Genomic DNA, 19,058 nt, shown 5'->3' with positions numbered 1-19,058 from the left:
AGTGCCAGTTCTTAAACTTCTTAACCACCTCATCTGCTTTCTCACCACTAATCTTAGTTTCCAAAAGAGCAAAACAAGATGGATTAAACTGCTTAATAAGATCATTAATATGGATACGGGTAGCCTTGCTAGCCGCACCCCTAACATTCCAAAATAACAAATCCATAGAAAGGAGGACAACTGACCACACCCCTACCCTAAGCTAGGTATTTACTAGGGGCTCCTGAGAGCCTTACCGAGGTACCCCCGGGCCCCCTCTTATCTGGAAACGCCAAAGTGTTAAGGCCACTTTTTTGTTTTCCTTTAAGCTTTTTCATAATAGTTTTGTTAACTCCCATAGATTTCCCAATCCCAGGATCAATACCAGGAACAGGAATACTAACCTCATTTGAATTCTTCATCCTTCTAGCTGCAAGGGTCAGGGTCCCCCCCTGGGCTTCATCCTTAGAGACAAAAAGCGGGTTCACAGATTCAACCACCTTCTCGACTGGATCTACAGACTCTAATCCTGGAATACTCTCATCCATATGATTCTCATCTTGGTCTGACTCTTGAACTTCCTCAATCATCAGGGCCCCAAATCTGGACCCAGGCAAGGCTACTGAAGAAACCCCAGCCTCATTTCTAGCTTTGAGGACAGGCTTCTCCTTGACATTTGGAATAACAGTAGCTTTAGGAGAAAGGGACTTAGAATTTGTGTTGATATCAGGAGGACGATTGTAAACCACTGCAGGTTGATTCCTACGTCTAGCGGGCCTCTTTGCCACCATCCAGGGACCAAAGTTCCCTTCATACCCCTGGTTCCCTCCAGTAATCCGCACACTACTCTCAACCCTCTCTATAACAACCCTCTCCCTTTTAGGGCAACCCTCCTGAGAATGACCATACATGCCACAATCATAACAGATGTTATGTAAACCTTCATACTCAATAAAGAACACTTTATCCTGAACACAGAACTTAGAAAGTAAAGGTTTAGCCAGATCAACATCTATACATACCCTAGCAAACTTACCCCTAATGGCCCCAATTGTAGTCTTGTCCACATGGTGGACCTTACCAACCAAACCTCCTATTTTACTCAGAAAGTTTTCACTGTAGTACTCAATGGGAAGGGCCGGGAATCTTACCCAAGTCAAGATCCTGTTAACCGAACAGTCGTGAGGATTAAAATTAGGAACCCAAGGCCTTAAGGCCAAAACATGATTGGAAATGATATATGGGCCTCCCTTGATAACCGAATTATAATCCTCAACCCTAGTAAATTTAATGACATAGTAGTCATTTTCCAGGTCAGTAATACTGACTTTACCTTTCCTTGCCCACTGCGCTTGTATTCTTTGGGCAAAATAGTTAAAACTAATTCGCTTACCCAGGACAGTAACAATCAAAGACACCTTCCACTTCTCTCTAAGCTCACGCTTCTCTGCAGCGGAAAGTCTAATGACCGGACAGAGAGGATCCTCCTGGCCATTATCTTCCTCATCAGAATCCGAGAACATATCATCAGAATCTCCCACCATTAAAACTTCCTCTAAAACCGGCTCTTCCTCAGCCACCCCCATGACCGTGTCCTTCCAAGAGTTTTTACCGATCTCGCTCATCTGAACCCTAGGTCTGGGGGAGACCGTCTTCCCATGAGCTACTCCTACAACACCCACCCTTCCCGAATTATTAGAAACATCCAGACCCGAGGCAGCCTGCCTCCCCGTCGTAGCCCTTGCCTGCCCCTCACAGCCCGGAGGAGAGGATCCCGCGCAAGGCACTGCGCCGACAGCCCCAGCCCACTGCCCGACCGAGGAGCCGGCAGCGCCTGGGTAGTGCCCGGCACTATCGGCGCATAGCCCTGCGCCAGGCACCCCCGGCCCCACTTCTCCCCTCGAGATTGGGGAAGCCTTACCCCCGGCATCAGAAAACCCAGCCGCCCGTATCTCCCATTGATCCGCACCCAGCCGCGACAACCTTGTCGAATCTGCCGCCTGTGGATCGCAAAGATCCGTCCCCAGCCGCACGGGCGGCGCCCGCGAGAACCCTGCCGATGCACCATCCATGCCCACGAGATCCCTACCGACGCCCCTGGATTCCCCTGCCTCCACCCCGCCAAGCGCCCCGCCCCGATCTACACTAGGTGCACGCTCGCCGCCAACAAAACTTGCCTCACCCTTCTCGCCCCAAACCACCAGGCCACCGCCCCCTTCCTTGCCGCAAATCCCCTCCAGATCCGACCCCCCCTCGCCGGCCACAGCCCCCCTCTCCCTAGATCTATCCCTAACACGCTTTACCATGAACCCTAGCCGAGAGAGAGAGAGAGAGAGAGAGGAGATAGATCTAAAAGAGAGAAAAAGATCTAAAAGAGAGAAAAAGATATAAAAGAGAGAAATAGATCTGAGAGAGAGAGGATAGATCTAAAAGAGAGAAAAAAGATCTAAAAGAGAGAAATAGATCTGAGAGAGAGAAGATAGATCTCAAAATTCTCCATCTTCATAAAAATTCTTCACCATGACAACAGATCTGAGAGAGAGAAGCCAGATCTGAAAAAGAGAAGATAGATCTAAAAGAGAGAGAAAGATCTAAAAGAGAAGAGATAGATCTCAAAACTCTCAATCTTCATAAAAATTCTTCACCATTGTTAATGATGCTTTTAAAGTAAGATTGAATTTTTAATATTATAACCAATTAACGTATCATATCGAGTTTGGAAAGTATTAGAATTTAATTTAGTGGAAATTAAATAGAAAATCATGTACTCTAAACAAATTACAGTTATTTCAAATCTTATTTTGAATTTTAGTTCAAATAATTTTATCAGTTAAGTAAAATTTTATATGCAGCTATCATCAGCTGATTTTTTAATCCAACTTTCGTAAATCCCACAGATTAATGTTTTTTTTTTCGAGTTTTCTGACATTTATAAAATAAAATCACTACCAATTAAGTTAGAAATAATTAAATAGAAAAATTTAGGGAAAAATATAAAAATAAACATTGCGATTTAGGTCATTTAAACCTAAATTATATGGTTTAAAAATCCATACCGACTAAAATAGAAAATTTAGGAAAAAATATAAAAATAAATCTTGTGATTTAAGTCATTCAAACATAAATTATATGGTTTAAAATCCATACTGACTGATTGGATGAGAGGTTTTGAAGGGTAATTAAAGGAAGGGTAGGGAAGGGTAGGAAAGGGGAGAGAGGGTATTACCCTTATCCTTATTTGGGAGAAAGGGAAAGGTTCATCAAAACCCTTCCAAACCCACCGATTTGGTGGGTTGAAAATCTATTAAAAGCTTATTGATTTTGAACCCTTTAAAACCCTTCATTAACCCTTCGAAACCCTTACTCTCATATTTTTTAATATTCCAAACAAGGGTTTCCACTAACCCTTCCCTACCCTCCTTTTAATTACACTTCAAAACCTCTCATCCAATCAAAGCCTAAGGTGTTGACAATTAAAGTAAAGGGTAAATAGTTATTTTGATTCTTATATTTATTTACTATTTATTTTATAAAAATTATCCTAATACTTTACGAATTTTTTTCAAAAACCATAAACAGTCCGTGAAATTGACTCAAAATCAAACAGTGAGCACCGAATAATGAAAATTCTCATAAACGAACTTCATAAAAACATCAAGCCCCGATTGAAATTCTGGCCAAAATTTACAGCAGAATCATCAGATAATCTTGAAAGCTACTGCTTAACAAGCTTTTAAACTCATCTAGGGGCAGATGTAGGGAGTCAAAGGGGGCATTTGCCCTCCTTCATTCAAAAAAAAAAAATTATTCCTAAAAGAAGGATTAATGTGCAAAAATACCTCTAACGTTTTGGGTCATGAGCAATTGTACCCCTAACGTCTAAAATGATGCAATTTTATCCCTAATGTTGGAAGCCAAGAGCAGTTTTACCCCCTAACGTTGATAAATTGGGTCAATTTGAGAAATAATTCATCAAACTGTTTTCTCGGTCATGAATCTTGTAAACTACAACACATGCGCTATTTTATCAGTAACAAATCACAAACATAGGTTGAGATGTGAAAAAATAAAAAAAAATATTAAAAATATATTGTCTGTTGTACGAATTAGACAAAAAAAAATCAAAAAATTCACCGAATTTATAAATATTAATCTCTAATTTTATTATTAAATTACAAAAGACATTATATCTTTTTTTTAGAACAAATTGATATGCAATTGGTGCAAAATAAAGAAAAAAATGACTGTATTTTATAATAGTATCTGAAATTGATCCAATTTATCAACGTTAGAGGTAAAATTGCTCTTGGCTACAAACATTAGGGGTAAAATTGCTCCTGACCCAAAACGTTAAGAATATTTTTGCACCTTAACCCTAAAAATAAGCAGTATAGGTAGAGACAGCAGATCGTTTTCAAGCTATAACAGATCGTAGATGTCAATTGCCATCGATGTACTTAGCATTAAATTTTTTTTTATTTTATTTTAAGACATTTTGTATCGAATAACAATTATATATTAAAGTATATTTTTTTAAATTAATGCTATTTTATCCAAAAAAAATTATAAAGAGTTTTACCTACTCCCTCAAATCCTGGATCCGCCACTGAAGTGATCCAAACATAACCATTGATAGGAGACTAACAAATAATAAGAAACAAAAGAAGCTTCATTTCCAATCAGCTGTGCAATGCTATTTTGAAATGAAAAAAGAAAAACTAATCATAAATTCCATAAAAGAATAACTAATTAATTAGCATCTAAATGACTGAATGGTCCATTGAGGCTGATCTGCAGTACTAGCCACACCAAAAGAGGCGGCGACTCCATAAGCAGCGAAGGTTCTTCCGGAGGTACAAGGTGGACCACCACGCCCAAGGATATGCTATAATATTCACATGTCTTCATCTGGACAAATTTCGGCCAAAATTTCAATCGGGCTTGATGTTTTTATGAAGTTCCTTTATGAGAATTTTCATAATGTTCACCACGGGCGGAACCGGGGGTTGCGGGCTTGAGCCCCCGGCAGGCCGCCGCAGAATTGATTTTTTTTAGTAATGGTGTCTGGTAATATTTTAAAGAGAATTATATTGATTTTATGTAGTATTATTTTAATGTTTAAATGTAGATATGATTAATGATGTTTACTTCAATTTGAGAGGTTCTATGTTCAACTTCATTTTATTTTAAAAAGTTTTTATTTATTTTAATTTTATTTTTTAATAATTATAAAAACATGTTACCATTATTAATTAATTTAAATGGACTCTTTATTTTTATTTTGATAACACTTTTGAATTCGTTTTAATGTGTCTTTACCATTAAAAAAAAGTAAACATATTTAATATTCATTTTTATTATGTCTTTACCATTAAAAAAAAGTAAACATGTTTAATTTTCTATTAGTTCAATGCTAGTTTCTAAAAAAAATAATAACATTTTTACAGTTTTAATGTGTTGGAGGCTAAATTTTTTTTGTCCAACACTAACGGACTGGACTTTGAAAATTTACCGTCAACCTAACAGTTAATTTCAATTTTTTTTTGAACATTTTGAAATTTCTTTACTGATATATTTGAGCCCCGAGTCATCCGGGGTCCTGGTTCTGCCACTGATGTTCACTACTCGATTTTGTTTCAATTTCACGAATTGTTTATGGTTTTTTAAGAAATTTGTAAAGTATTAGGATAAGTTTTATAAAATAAATAAATATAAAAACAAAAATAACTCTTTGTCCTTGACTTTAACTGTCATTTGACCTTTTTTTAAACACAGTTAGTCAGTTTGGATTGTGTTTGCTAACGGAATTAACCACAATATAGTTCTTTATCAACTTTTAAACCACATATTTTATGTTTGAAAATGATCTAAACCACGTGGTTTATTTTTACTTTTCTAAAAATTTATATAGAAAATTATTTTTTAAAAATTATTTATAACTACGCTAAGTAAAAATTTGAATTATATCAAACTAAATAAATTATTACTTTAATGTATTTTTAGGACTAGAATTTATAAATTAGGGGTCTATGATATATTTGTTATGATTTTGGATTCATGAATTAGGGTTTAGAATTTTTAAACTAGGGTGTAAAATCATACTTTATTTGTGATATATAGAAAATAGTGATATATTGAGAATTAATTTTGAAAATATGATTTAGTTATAATTTTTTACTAATTATAATTTTCAAAAAGGAAAAATACCATATTATTATTATTATTATTATCCTCATTATGATTTATATGAAAAAAAAATTACTTGGAAAATTTATATGGAAATTTATTTTTAAAAACTAATCTATAATTATATTATGTATCAATTTGAGTTATATCAAACTAATAAAATCTTAACGAATCTAGCGGCGCATTTCCTGGCAAAAGATGTTAGTTGTGAGTCTGATCTGGGTGAGTGGGCATGTCCACCACATTTTCTTATTGATGTTCTCATTTCTGATTCAATTTAATTCAATTCATTCTTTCAAAGAAAACTAATAAAATTACTATAATTAACCTATTTTAAGGATTAAGGTTTATAAATGAAGAGTTTAAAATATATTTTCTAAGGTTATAATTTATGAATTAGAATTTAAAATTTTTAAATTAAAATATCAAATCATAAAAATAATAATGACATGTTAAAATTAATTTTACTGAAATGAGTTAATTGTAATGTTGTAATTTATGTAAAAAACTCTTTACCTCAATGGTGGTGAATGGGCTTGTTAAGGCCCGTGATATCTAATTTGGAACTAAGAACAGGCCCTTTCTCTTATGTTCTACAACGGCTCAAATACATAAATATCATAAGGGTAAGTTACATTAAAATCACAAATGATAATAATAATTACAACCTAATTATACTACAAAATTTTATTATTAATACATCAGAAGTAAAAAAAAACAAATATCTATTTTTTAATAGGAACCGTTCTCTTCTCTCCCTTTCCAAAAAAATTTATCTAACTGTTCATTCCCCTTCTCTTCCATTTTCATCGATTCTTCATTAATTTCATCCATTAATCTTCCTATTTATTGAATTTTTCTTCTTTTTCAAGTTGTAGTCTTCTATTTAAGGAGGAAGAAGGAAGATTGTCTTCCTTTTTCCTCCTTGCACCGTTCTGTTGTTTTATTTTTCTTCTTGCATATATTTCACCAAATCCCTTATTCCGCTTGAATTGCATCTGTTGTTTGTTATTTTTTCATTGATAACTTTTTTCTGTTTTAGCAAGAGCAGAAATGGTAGATCTTATACGTAGATCACTACATCTACGTGATTGCAAAAAAAAAGGACTTAGATCCGAAGATTCAGAAGAGTTTAAATGCTGAAGATGAGAATACATGTGTTTTTCTACAAATTTGGTATTTGAAGAAGTATATATTTCATATAATGTTTGTTTTATCTGTACCTTTAATGGTTTATTTTGCTCGTTGTAGTCGTTTTTTTTACCTTTATGGATTTTGTAATAGGCATAGCCTGTACTTATGTAAGGTTTTATTCCTTACTTTTTTGTTGTACTTGATGTTTTCGTATCTATAAAATGATGTATGCAATTTTTATCAAAAAAAAAAACAAAACATTAGAAGTAATAACTTAATTCTCAAAATATCAAATAAATAACTGCAAAATCTATTCAGATTTTTTTTTTAAATCTCTTAACTGCTGTAATTTGACAAAAGTAAAAAAAAATATAGGTTTTTGATAAAAATAAAAAATCACTTTCCTTAATTGTAAAAAAAATATCAAACATGATTTTACATGTAAATTCCTCATATCATAATTAAGTACAAAATTACAACTAAGTCATATCACCAAACTTAATTCTTCATGTGTTATTATTCTCTATATAATGATTTTAAAAATTATAGACTACAATTCATAAATCATAAACCCTAGAAAATATATTCTAGACTTCTAATCTATAAATTCTAATTCTTAAAATATATTAAAATTACTGATTTTACCACTTTGACATAATCTAAAATTATGACTTGAGTTGTAAATAGTTTTTAAAAGATGAATTTCCATGTAATTTCCCCTTCTACATATGAGCTTAAAAATCCAAAGAAGTCCCGTGATCGAGCAAATGACATGAGGTAATCAAACATAGAAAAATTACTACCGTCCTTAAAGTTTAAAGTTTAGGTTTTTTTAAATTATTAAATTTCTATTTTTTAATAAAATATTGAATTGTATATTTAATTTCAATAAAGTGATTCAAATTAATTTATATAAAAAAATCATCGGAATATTGATATAGTACATATAACGATTAATTATATGCCAATTAACGTTAGTAGCTGAGGCCTGCACTTATTGGCTGAACTAGGGGACTTTCCTGTCCACCTTGAATGATACTGTTGTTCTAATTCCTAAATGTGAGACCACGGGTTCGCTGAAAGAGAGTCGTCCAATCTCGTTATGCAATGTGTTGTACAAGTTGATTGCCAAAGTCTTAGGTAACTGTTTGAAAGGTATCTTACCGGATATTATCACTGATACCCAATCAACATTTGTCCAGGTCAATAATTGCGCCTCGACTATTAAAACTTTAATTATTTCGGCAAACCTAGCAAATTTCAGCAGTCAAATCTTTCCATTATGGAATTCGGCCATTGTTAGCGGGTTCTGGACTCTTTGGAAGGTTAGAAATGATAGCGTCTTTAATGATGTTAAACCTTCTATTATTTTCACATTGAAGACTATTTGGAAGTGTGTGAAGGAGGCTAGCATTGGGATGAAGGGGTATATGCACAATACCATTCTTGATAAGAAAATCCTGGACAATTTCGGAGTCAAGGGCATTGCTCGGCCGGCTCTAACTATTTTCTCTCTAACCTGGCAGCCCCCTCCTCAGCGGTGGATTAAAGTTAACACCGACGGGGCAGTAAGCTTGACGGGAGCGGGCGTCGGTGGAATTTTTCGAACTTGTCGTGGTTTTCCTTTAGCTTGCTTTGCACATCCTTTGGGGCAACAACAAGCTTTCATGGCGGAGTTGAAAGTGATAACCATTGCTATCCTCAAAGCAGCTGAGCGGAATTGGTTTCCTTTGTGCATTGAGAGTGACTCAATCTATGCGGTTAAGTTACTGAAATCGAGATCGAGAAATGTTCATTGGAGCCTTCTTTCGAATTGGTTGATTTGTCTTGACATTATTCGTACTCGTGCAGTTCGAATTTTCCATGTGTTTAGGGAGGGGAATGTAGTTGCAGATTGTCTTTCCAAGTTTTCTGTCACAGCTACCTCTAACTGTTGATGGAACTCTTTTCCTTATTTTTGCTCTAATACTGTGTTCAGAGATTCAAATATGAAAGAGTATTTTCGCTTTGTTAAGTAGGCCTTCGCCTTCATTGTACTGTACTTTTCTTCTTTTCTTTTCAATAAAGTTTTTTGGTTTCTGGGTCGGGGTTTGGTTGCTTGGTTGATGCCAACCTAGTTGGGATTAACCTTCTTCCTTCCCTCATTGAAACTCAGTTTCACTCAAAAAAATAGTGTGTAGGCAGGTAGCCTTTGAAACTATTCATTTTATGAAACAACAAAATAGAGGGGAGAAGGGGAGTGTGGCTTCTGAAGATTGATATCAGTAAGACCTATGATAGGGTTGATCGACAGTTTATGGAGGTTGTGTTGGACCGTATGAGTTTTAGTGCGAAATGGGCTGGATGGACGGTCAAATATAAAGTATCCTTAAATGGTGAGTTAACCGATACGATTATACTTGGTAGGGGGTTGCGGCAAGGTGACCCGTTATCACCTTATCTGTTCATTGTGCAGAGGTGTTATCTAGTTTAATTAAGCGGGCTGAGGATTTGAGTTTAATCTCGTTTAAAAATGTATCCTTTCAAGTAGACTTCGCAAATATAGAACAATAATGTACATATTTAGAACATATTATTTGAGGTTAGGAATACATGTTAATTTCCACATTTTTACTTCATTGTTATTTGTGTTTATTATATCTTGCAGAATATAAATAATAAGATTCTGGATATTGCAATATGATTATTTTAGAACATAGAATATTACACTTTAGAACATAATATATAACATTTCCGAACATAAAATATAAGATTTTATAACATAAATATTACCATGTCATTGCTATTGGTTGTAAACATTTTAGAACATACAACATAAAATTATCATGTAATGTGAATTATCATGTTATTCCTATTTGTGAATAAGCATTTTAGAACATACAACATTACACTTTAGAATATTTAGAACATACAATAAATGATTTTAGAACATACAATGCATGAGTTTAGAACATACAGTTTATGATTTTATAACATATAATACATGAGTTTAGAACATACAATATATGTTTTTTTTAACACACAGTACATTATTTTAGAACATAAATCATAACATTTTCTTATCGGTCATGCATCCAACATGAGTCACCAAACTTTTTGTAGGTAACTGAATTTTTCGTTCTCTATTTCTCCATCTTGAACTTTAGATGTATCCTCAACCTTATCCATTGGATTCTCCTTGAAGCTCACTTTATTGCATAAATAGTATTGAAAGGTGACAGTTTTTCTGTTTTTCCTTCTTGTAACAGTAGATTTTCTAATAGTAAATCCAACAGGAGTTGTATATGCAGTAGGTTGTTCATCAGTCAAAACTAAATCTACAGAGAAGTAATGATAACGATTCAGAACAAGGGGCATAACATCTAAAACATATGCTAATATACTTTAGAACATAGATAACAGTTATTTAGTATATGAATTAGATTTTTTGACCTGAAGTACAAATAGCAATTTAGAACAATGGGCATAAAATATAAGACATATTATAGAAATTTTCAGAACATACAATATACCATCTTAGAATAAAAGGTTTTATCATATCATATCTATTTGTTTCTAAACATGCTAGAACATAGAACATAACATTTTAAAACATAGTATAAAATATTTTCGAACATACAATACACTATTTTAGAACATATATAATTGTTATTCAGAACATAAATTTGATTTTTGAACTGCACATATATAATAGTTTTCAATAACAATCTAACACAAGTGATATAAAATATAGAACATATGCTACTACTGTATTTTAAAAGATAAATAACAGTTATTTAGAACAAGAATTAGAAAATAATTACTTGATTTAGTATTTGATAATGACATAAAATATGATTTTTTATTTTTATTTTGAAGAAACATAAAATATGACTCTTAAATATTGTTATATTGCGATTCCATTCTAAATATAGAACATATATTGCTACTGATAAGATAAATAACAGTTATTTAGAACAAGAATGAGAACATATGTTGCTGATTGCTATTGGAAAATGCTAATTTTCCAAAAAAACATGAATTCCATGCTTTTCTACAAGGTTATTTTTCAGGTGTAAAAGACAAACAAGAAATTCCTAACCAAATACATAAAACTCGGTGAAAATGCAAATATGAGCATGAAAATGGATAAATTACATCCATGACCACTGAACTTTATCCGTTTTAATATTATGGCCACTGAATTTCAATTTTTAATGATATGACCACTGAACTTTATATTTTTTAACACCGGTGACCATTTAACTTTAACTAACTCCTCAAAATGACCGTTAACAATTTCAAAATGAAAATATTCAAGAATTAATGTTGTTCAGAACGATATTTACCATAAGATCACTTTTTTTATTTTCTAAAATCACATTTTTTTAGAGCTTTCACTCTCTAAAAATTCATTCTCTCTTCTAACAAAAAAAAAAACACCTAAATAACCTCAAAACGAAATTTTTTAAGAATTAAAGTTCCTTAAAATATCACTAACTCTTCGAATTTTTTATTTTAAGACCGTTAAATGTTATTTTAAATAATTGAGTGACCATTAATATTAAAAAGTGTAAAATTCAATGGTCCTACCGTCAAAAATTAAAATAGCAATAATGTTAAAATTTGATAAAGTTCAATGCGCAGCGAAACACCTAAATAGTGCAATTTGCAAGTATAATATTGTTTTTGAAATTATGCGATTTAATTTGCTGAAAGGTGCGAAACCCATATTAAAGAAAAAATTTCTGAGAACATGATTTGATTTGACCTGTATCCTGATTTTCTCTCTCTTCATTATATTTTCTCTTTCATTACAGGGTTTTTGGACCGTTAATACCCTAATCAAATCTTTCTGCAAAATTTCCTTTGATCTTCTTTCTGTGTTCGAGTTTGGCCTTCTCGCAGTTCTGTCGTTTCTTCATCTGGGTATCTCTCAGATTTCAGAATGGGGAAGAATCAAGCTTACAAAGCCATGCAGCGAGCGCGACTTGGTTCTAGCTCTGCCGGCCCCGAAGAGGTCGAAGACGGCATGGTTTGTACCCTTTCATACTATTATATCTCCCAACTCTGCAATTTCCCCAAATTTCGCTTTTGATCTTATGCGACTATTCTATTTGCTTATAATTTCTTTTAACTTGGTCTTATATCTTTGTGCTTTGCATTTATTTTATTGCCTTTTTGCTTAGTGTTTGTGGTTGTCTGTTTGGATTTTTTTTTATTGATTTTTGTTGAGATTGGTGGTTAGCTACAAGTCATACTCTTATTGAATGTAAGTTGTGCTTTCTGGTCATTATTTTCCTTTCACTAGCAAGTTGTTTATATTGTAAATTTTTCTTCCAAATTTTGTCCTAAATTTTTATTAGCTTGAATTGTGGTATGATGATGTTATTTGATTTATTACTTGTTAGTGTGAAATTTGTAAACATGCTCTTTTGTCATGTTGAAATGTTACTTCCGATAAGTTATTCCAGTTTTTTAGTTGATCATTTGGTAGCTATATTTGCACGGATATGGATATGGATATGGACACTGAAATGGAAGATACCGGAAAAGTTATTTCTAAAACATAATCTTCATAAAATAGCCTTCTAACAGAAACAGACACAGACACGGCAAATGAAACGGACACGGATACAAAATGAAGAAACACAACTAAATAGGAGTGTCCATGCAACGTAGTTTGGTAGTTAGTAGTTTTGACATGACATGGTGAATGGCATCATAGTTGGCTCTTTAAAAGTTATATAACCTTCTGCCAGTGCTACTGGATGATTGGATATGGATGCAATTCTGTTTTCTTCCTTTGTGGTGCCTACGACTCTGCATGGACTATGACTTTGTTTAAAATATGAAAAGTGAAGGACGACAGAGGGACTAACTTCTCTGTTTCCTCGCTAATACATTGATAGCTTTTTTGTAATTATATGTTAGTTGCCGTTTACTGAATTTGACCCATCACAGAAATTGAATGCAATTTAATTTATAGCCTGTGTGTCATGCATAATGACCATATTAATGTTTGTCTTTGGTTATCTAAAACTTATAAACTATTTTAGTCATCATTTTGTTGATGTTAATGATTTTCGTTGTCAAAACTTTGAGTGTGTGGTTATGTTTGTTAATAATAAGCTTCGGTCAAGTAAATTGCTGCCAGTTTTGCATTAGACTAGTGTATTCTCTCTATTTTGGATGAATCTTCTTTTTCTCTTTCCTCCTACTTTTTGTGAACATGTCTGATGAGGACAGTCGCAGGTGGATGGTTCTTTTCATTCACCAGAGTGGCATGCTGCTCGTTTGGCCAGCCTTAACAAATCTCATACAGTCACATGGGAAGAGTTCAAAAAGAAGCAGAAGGTAGTCTTTTGATTTGTTATATCTGCTTTCCATTTTTTACAGCTTTACTATTATTCTACCTTCTCGTCATGTTCACATACCATGATTTATTCATAATTACTTCTGTGCATATACACACACATTAACTCTCTTACAGCCAAATTTGATTTTTTTTTTTTTTTTTTTTTTTTTTTTTGTCGAAGCCTGAATTCTTCAATGGAAATTAAAGGTAGAGGAATAAGAGGGAGTACACATGCTGTTACATTTTTTTATACAACTCTTTTCGGCTCTAGTTTTGTGATTAAGTTCTCAGGATTAGAATGCATGAATAAGCTCAAGCTACTTTCTAGCCTTATTTTGCAAAATCAAGCCTGTTCATATAGGACTAGGCAAAAATAATGAGGATTCCCTAGAAAATGATCAAATCAGAAAACTTTAATGATTGTACCCAATAAATTTTGTTACGGTGCTAATTATGATTATCAAGATTCAGAGTGATCATAAGTCAACTGCAGCATATTGTGATTTTTCTACATTTGTCACTCACAAGCTGCACGAGGACAAACATTTGTGCATAGCCTCCTTTCTGGTATCTGGTATAAAACAAGTTTTGGGATTAGTTGGAAATATTTCGCTATACTTAAAACTTGCCTTACCTTGTCAATTTGAAAAAGATTGGGGTGTGCTTCATCCATTAACAACAACAACAACAACAAAGCCTTAGTCCCGAAATGATTCGGGGTCGGCTAACATGAACCATCATACAAAACCGTGAAATCAAGTCGTGTCAGCAACATAAATTCTCTCCCTCCACTCCGTCCTATCCACTACCATATTTTACGCAATCCCCAATAAACTCATATCACTCTCGATCACCCTCTTCCAAGTTTGCTTAGGTCTTCCCCTACCCCTCACCATTGCATCCCTTTGCCACTCTTCAGTCCTCCTAACCGGCGCATCAAGCGCTCTTCCTCTTACATAGCCAAACCACCTTAGTCGGGTGTGCTTCATCCATTTACCTTACAAAATTTTCAATTAAGGAGTCAACAAAACCCTAAAAAGGGTGGCCCGGTGCACTACGCGTCCCCGCTGAGCGAAGGTCCGGGGAGGGGTCCCATAACAAGGGTGTACTGGGAGCAAGCCTTCCCCCGCCAATTTATTTGGCAAGAGGCCGCTCCTAAGACTCGAACCCTAAAAAAGAAAAATATTAATGATAAAAATTCTTAAAATTTGGTTGCTTGAAAAAACTGTAGTAATTTACCCTTGTTTTCAAAATGAATTTGCATGCACATAAACAGAGTGTAGCAATATTATTTGAAATATGGGTGGTGCTAATCTAGCCATAGCTTCTTCTAGTATTGCTTGAATTAATGAGATGTGGGAGCAAAGATTCATGTTTTGTTGGAATGTTTACATTTTGCATACTTACTCTATCTGCTGCTGCTGATGTACCTTGGAGATTGAAGAATTAATTGTACCTAGACTGGCCTTTAGTTGCAGGCCATGTAATCTTGAGGAAATCTGATAAACCTTCGATTGTTTGATGTTTTAGATGATTATTTATTAAGTAATTTAAGGCCATGTTTGGTAGGCTGTAGTGAGTTATATAATGGAATGATAGTATCATTACGGTGTTCGGTTGTGATTTCCCTTTTCAGTGTAGTGTAATGAAGATCAAATATCTTACTTTTCACTAGTATTACATGTAATCACTATTCCATTAAAATTTTGTCTAGTTACCATTGCATCGTTTTTCTTTTTTCAAGAAGACTTTACTTAATATGTAATCCATATCAATCTGTCTAAACAGCTAGTTTTATGCAATTAACTTCAAAGCTATTTGGTCAAGGTTTCATATTATTTTTGTGTCTTTGTCCTTTTTCAGTCATTGGTATTTTTCAACAATATATACACACATATATATATACACATACATTACATTTTTGTACACATTCAAACACGGTAATGGAATAACCATTCCATTTCATTGTGTCATTCTATTCCATTGTGGCGTACCAAGCATGGCCCGAAGGTATGGTAATGTATGGAAGTGGAGGTAGATTTTCCATGTATATTAAGATGGTGTGTTGTCTTACCGTTTAGCTTGCCGAGTGCAGTCTTGTATGCATGTTTACAATTGTCAACATCTAGACGTAAATCATTAGTTTACAAGCAGGATTAATAGCATTTTGTGAATTCTATCACAGTAGATCTAGCAATTTTGTTTTGAATATTTTCTTGACGCCTTGATTACGTGTTTAAGCCAATATGTTTCTGGAGAGAAAATTTTCATGATGCAAACTAAGAGATTTGGCTGAGAATTAAAATTCCAGTTCTGCTTATTTTTCTTCCCTCCTTTTCTTCTCTATTATCATTTAGTGTTTCTGTTCATTTGTTCTTCTAATATCTCAACTACCTACATTCCCTACTTGCCTTTTTTGCCTCTGCTATAGGTTTTATTTACTTTGGATTCTACAAATTGCCTGGAGGAACATGGATTTTTGACTTAGGCTCTTTCAAATTTTTATTGCCTGTGCTCCACATTCTCGATGTCCTAAAACATTGGAAAGTAATGCATTGAGCAAATTTTTATTTTCTATGATAAAAAATACTAGAAATCGGACAATGCATAATGCGTCTGTTGGGTTGTGTGTGGAATGTAGAGAAGTAGGAAAAGAAAATTTAATTATGCAAAAAGTATAAATTGTGTTATTGAAAACAGAAGTGTCAAGTGTAATGATCTTATAACTGACAAGCGGGGACTGGAGTTGTCCATAAAAGTTGATCTACTTATGATCTGAACTTTTGTCAATAAGGTTAAAGGTTCAGATGTCCTCTTTTTTTTTTGTTTCTTTATGGTGGCTAAAGTTTTGTAATGTTTTCATTTAGAATTTCCAAATTCACACACTCGCGCGCACACACACAAAAAACACATGAATCACTCTGGTTCATAGTATGGTAACTATGTTCGCTCTTTCACTTGATTATTAGGAAGACGAACTGAGGCAGGGTGAACTGGAAGCTGATACAGATAGAATGATGCGAGAGTACAGAGCTCAGCTTGATGCTGAAAGGGCACAAAAACTTGCCCATGGAAGGAACCATTCTAGCAGCAACAAGTCTAATCACAAAAAGGGTAATGTTCAAAAAAGTGACATATGAAAATAGTATTTTATGTATAAATAAGTATTCTTGCGTGGCACTTCTGAATGAGATGTGCCCTTGCAGATAGAAAAGACAAAGATTCAAAGAAACACAGCAGCAGAAAGAGAAAGGTGCATGGATTGCTTTGTTTTTACTTTTACAAGTATTTGAAGTGTGATTTTCTAGAACATGCTTTTTTATGTGTAAAATGAAATGCTGACGTTCCTTGATTTTCTAATTAATTTCATTTTTTTTTTGTTATTTAATTCTTTAGGCTATGTTCTTATGTCAATAAAATTAACACATTAAGAAAAAATCTGCCATACAATTGGTTTCCTGGTATTTTTGCTGTTCAGAAGATTTGTTCCATTTCAGCGAGGATAAAATGAACCCTAGCTCTCATAATTTTTATTGAAAACAGAATATGATTTGGTATCTTTTAATTTAATATAAAATTTGGGGTGTATGTCAGGTCAATCTTCTTGGCATTCGCAATTCAAGATAGACCTCTTGGGTCATCATCTCACCTCACATGGAATAATTTCGCCTGCACTTTAAGTTGGCAATGTATGTTGACTTAAATGAAATTATATGAATTCTGCTTTTTCGGGTTGAAATAGTAGCATCATCTACTTAGAGAATTTGCATTTTCTTTGTGACGTATAATCAACTGAAATGCCATCACATTCTGATGTGATAATGTTTTGTGCTGTTCGATTTCTTCATTGAAAATCTAAAATGTCAAAGAAAAAAAGATTCTTCATTTAGTTTTCATTCTTTTCCTGTTGAAACAGTGTCTCACTCTTTATTCACTGATGCAGTGCTGATTTTGGTTCCGAAAATAAAATGTCAGCAGCTACGGAGATATAGTAATGTAGAATATCTCTTTCCTGTTAGTTGTACTGCTTGAAGTGTTCTTGAACTATCGTAGGGCTATGGTAATAGGAAGACATTTCAATGTTTTTTTCTTGTTATTTTTGTCACCTTAGTTAGATAATGTATATTAGTTCCCAGATAACATGCATAAATCACTATCTTCATGTCTTGCTTTCAGAACAGTCAAATTGTACTTCTAGTTCTCATGTAAGGTGTTTGAGACTATGGGTTTATGCTCGTTTGATAAATAAAGTATCCGATAGTCTATGTTAAATAAAAGTGTTGAATGTATAATGTAATTTCCGAGTTGGAAGGTCTAGAGCAGCAAATGTAGGTATATCTTCCCTTTTACTTTGCTGGTAATGCTGTTTTACATGCATATAAACTTCAAGTTTCTCATATAACATTGCAATTGCAGCATTCAAGACGGGGATCTTCGGATTCTAGCTCCACAAGTTCATCCTCGGACTCTTCAAGCAGTGATGATGAGAGAGAATCAAGAAGATCAAAGTCCAGATCCAAGAGAACAAAGAAAGAAAAGAAGCACAAGTCAAAATCCAAGCGCTCGATCAGTGGCAAAAAAGAAACCGATGGTCCTGTACCACTTTCAAAGTTCTTCGGCAGCATGAAAACATAGTTCCATAGTTGAAGATGGTGTTGAACTATGCAAATCTTCTTCCAAGAACGGGGATTCAGTTACCCTGTTCTTAAGAATTAACATGAGATTTGCTTTCAGGAAGTCAGTCCGGTTATTAATTTTTGAATTTCTGAGAGCCTGTAATGATATTTGTTTGCCTCCATATTGTCTTGGAAAAGTCGAGTTCTTTGGTTGCCTGAAAAGTTGGGTTCTTTTTGAGTTTTATGCTGCTCTGCTGAAACAAGGGAGGCAAAGGATAACACAAGATGAGGTAACCGGTTATTGTTGTGGCGCTTTATGCGTGTAGTAAATGTTGAAACAAACCTGCTTGTTTGTCATGTTTTTTAGTTAGAATCGGAACTGTATAAATTGCTTTAAATCTCAGTGCTGAAAAATTTGGTGTAATAATAGACATAATATGATTTATATTGCCCAGAAAAATACTTTAAAATATATTGTTAATACTTATCCATTACATGTAATTCTTTTAGGTTTTTCTTATATTGGCTGGTTAATGTCCAATGTAGAAAATATAGAAAAGAGGAATATAACAAAATTTTCGTGTATCTTTCATGTCTTTTATGTCTGCAAATGCAAGTTTTTAAATCTCATGCGACATTAGTATAGCTAAAGTTGTCAATTCGTTTGTACGAAACAGCCACTTCTTAACCAAATGATTTTACCTTAAATGTCACTTTTATTTTTTTAATGTACATTATTAGGGTTTCATATCAACTATACAGAATATATTAGAATATGGTAATGTTCTCTTAGACCTGCTGAGTAA

At 33.7% G+C, this 19,058-nt stretch overlaps 1 protein-coding gene across 1 annotated transcript; it reads left to right on the top strand.

Moving 5' to 3' along the window:
- The first annotated feature begins 11,992 nt into the window (after positions 1 to 11,992).
- LOC136218011 (uncharacterized) lies at positions 11,993 to 18,756 on the top strand. The gene is made up of 5 exons (XM_066004733.1): positions 11,993 to 12,313; positions 13,534 to 13,635; positions 16,606 to 16,750; positions 16,843 to 16,889; positions 18,053 to 18,756. Exons 1-5 carry the CDS (start codon positions 12,227 to 12,229, stop codon positions 18,269 to 18,271), a joined length of 600 nt encoding a protein of 199 aa, XP_065860805.1. The 5' UTR covers positions 11,993 to 12,226; the 3' UTR covers positions 18,272 to 18,756.
- The last annotated feature ends 302 nt before the right edge of the window (positions 18,757 to 19,058 follow it).

The sequence above is a fragment of the Euphorbia lathyris genome, chromosome 2, assembly GCF_963576675.1.
Source record: "Euphorbia lathyris chromosome 2, ddEupLath1.1, whole genome shotgun sequence".
Classification (NCBI taxonomy): Eukaryota; Viridiplantae; Streptophyta; class Magnoliopsida; order Malpighiales; family Euphorbiaceae; genus Euphorbia; species Euphorbia lathyris.
This window is presented reverse-complemented; position numbering and strand designations above follow the sequence as displayed.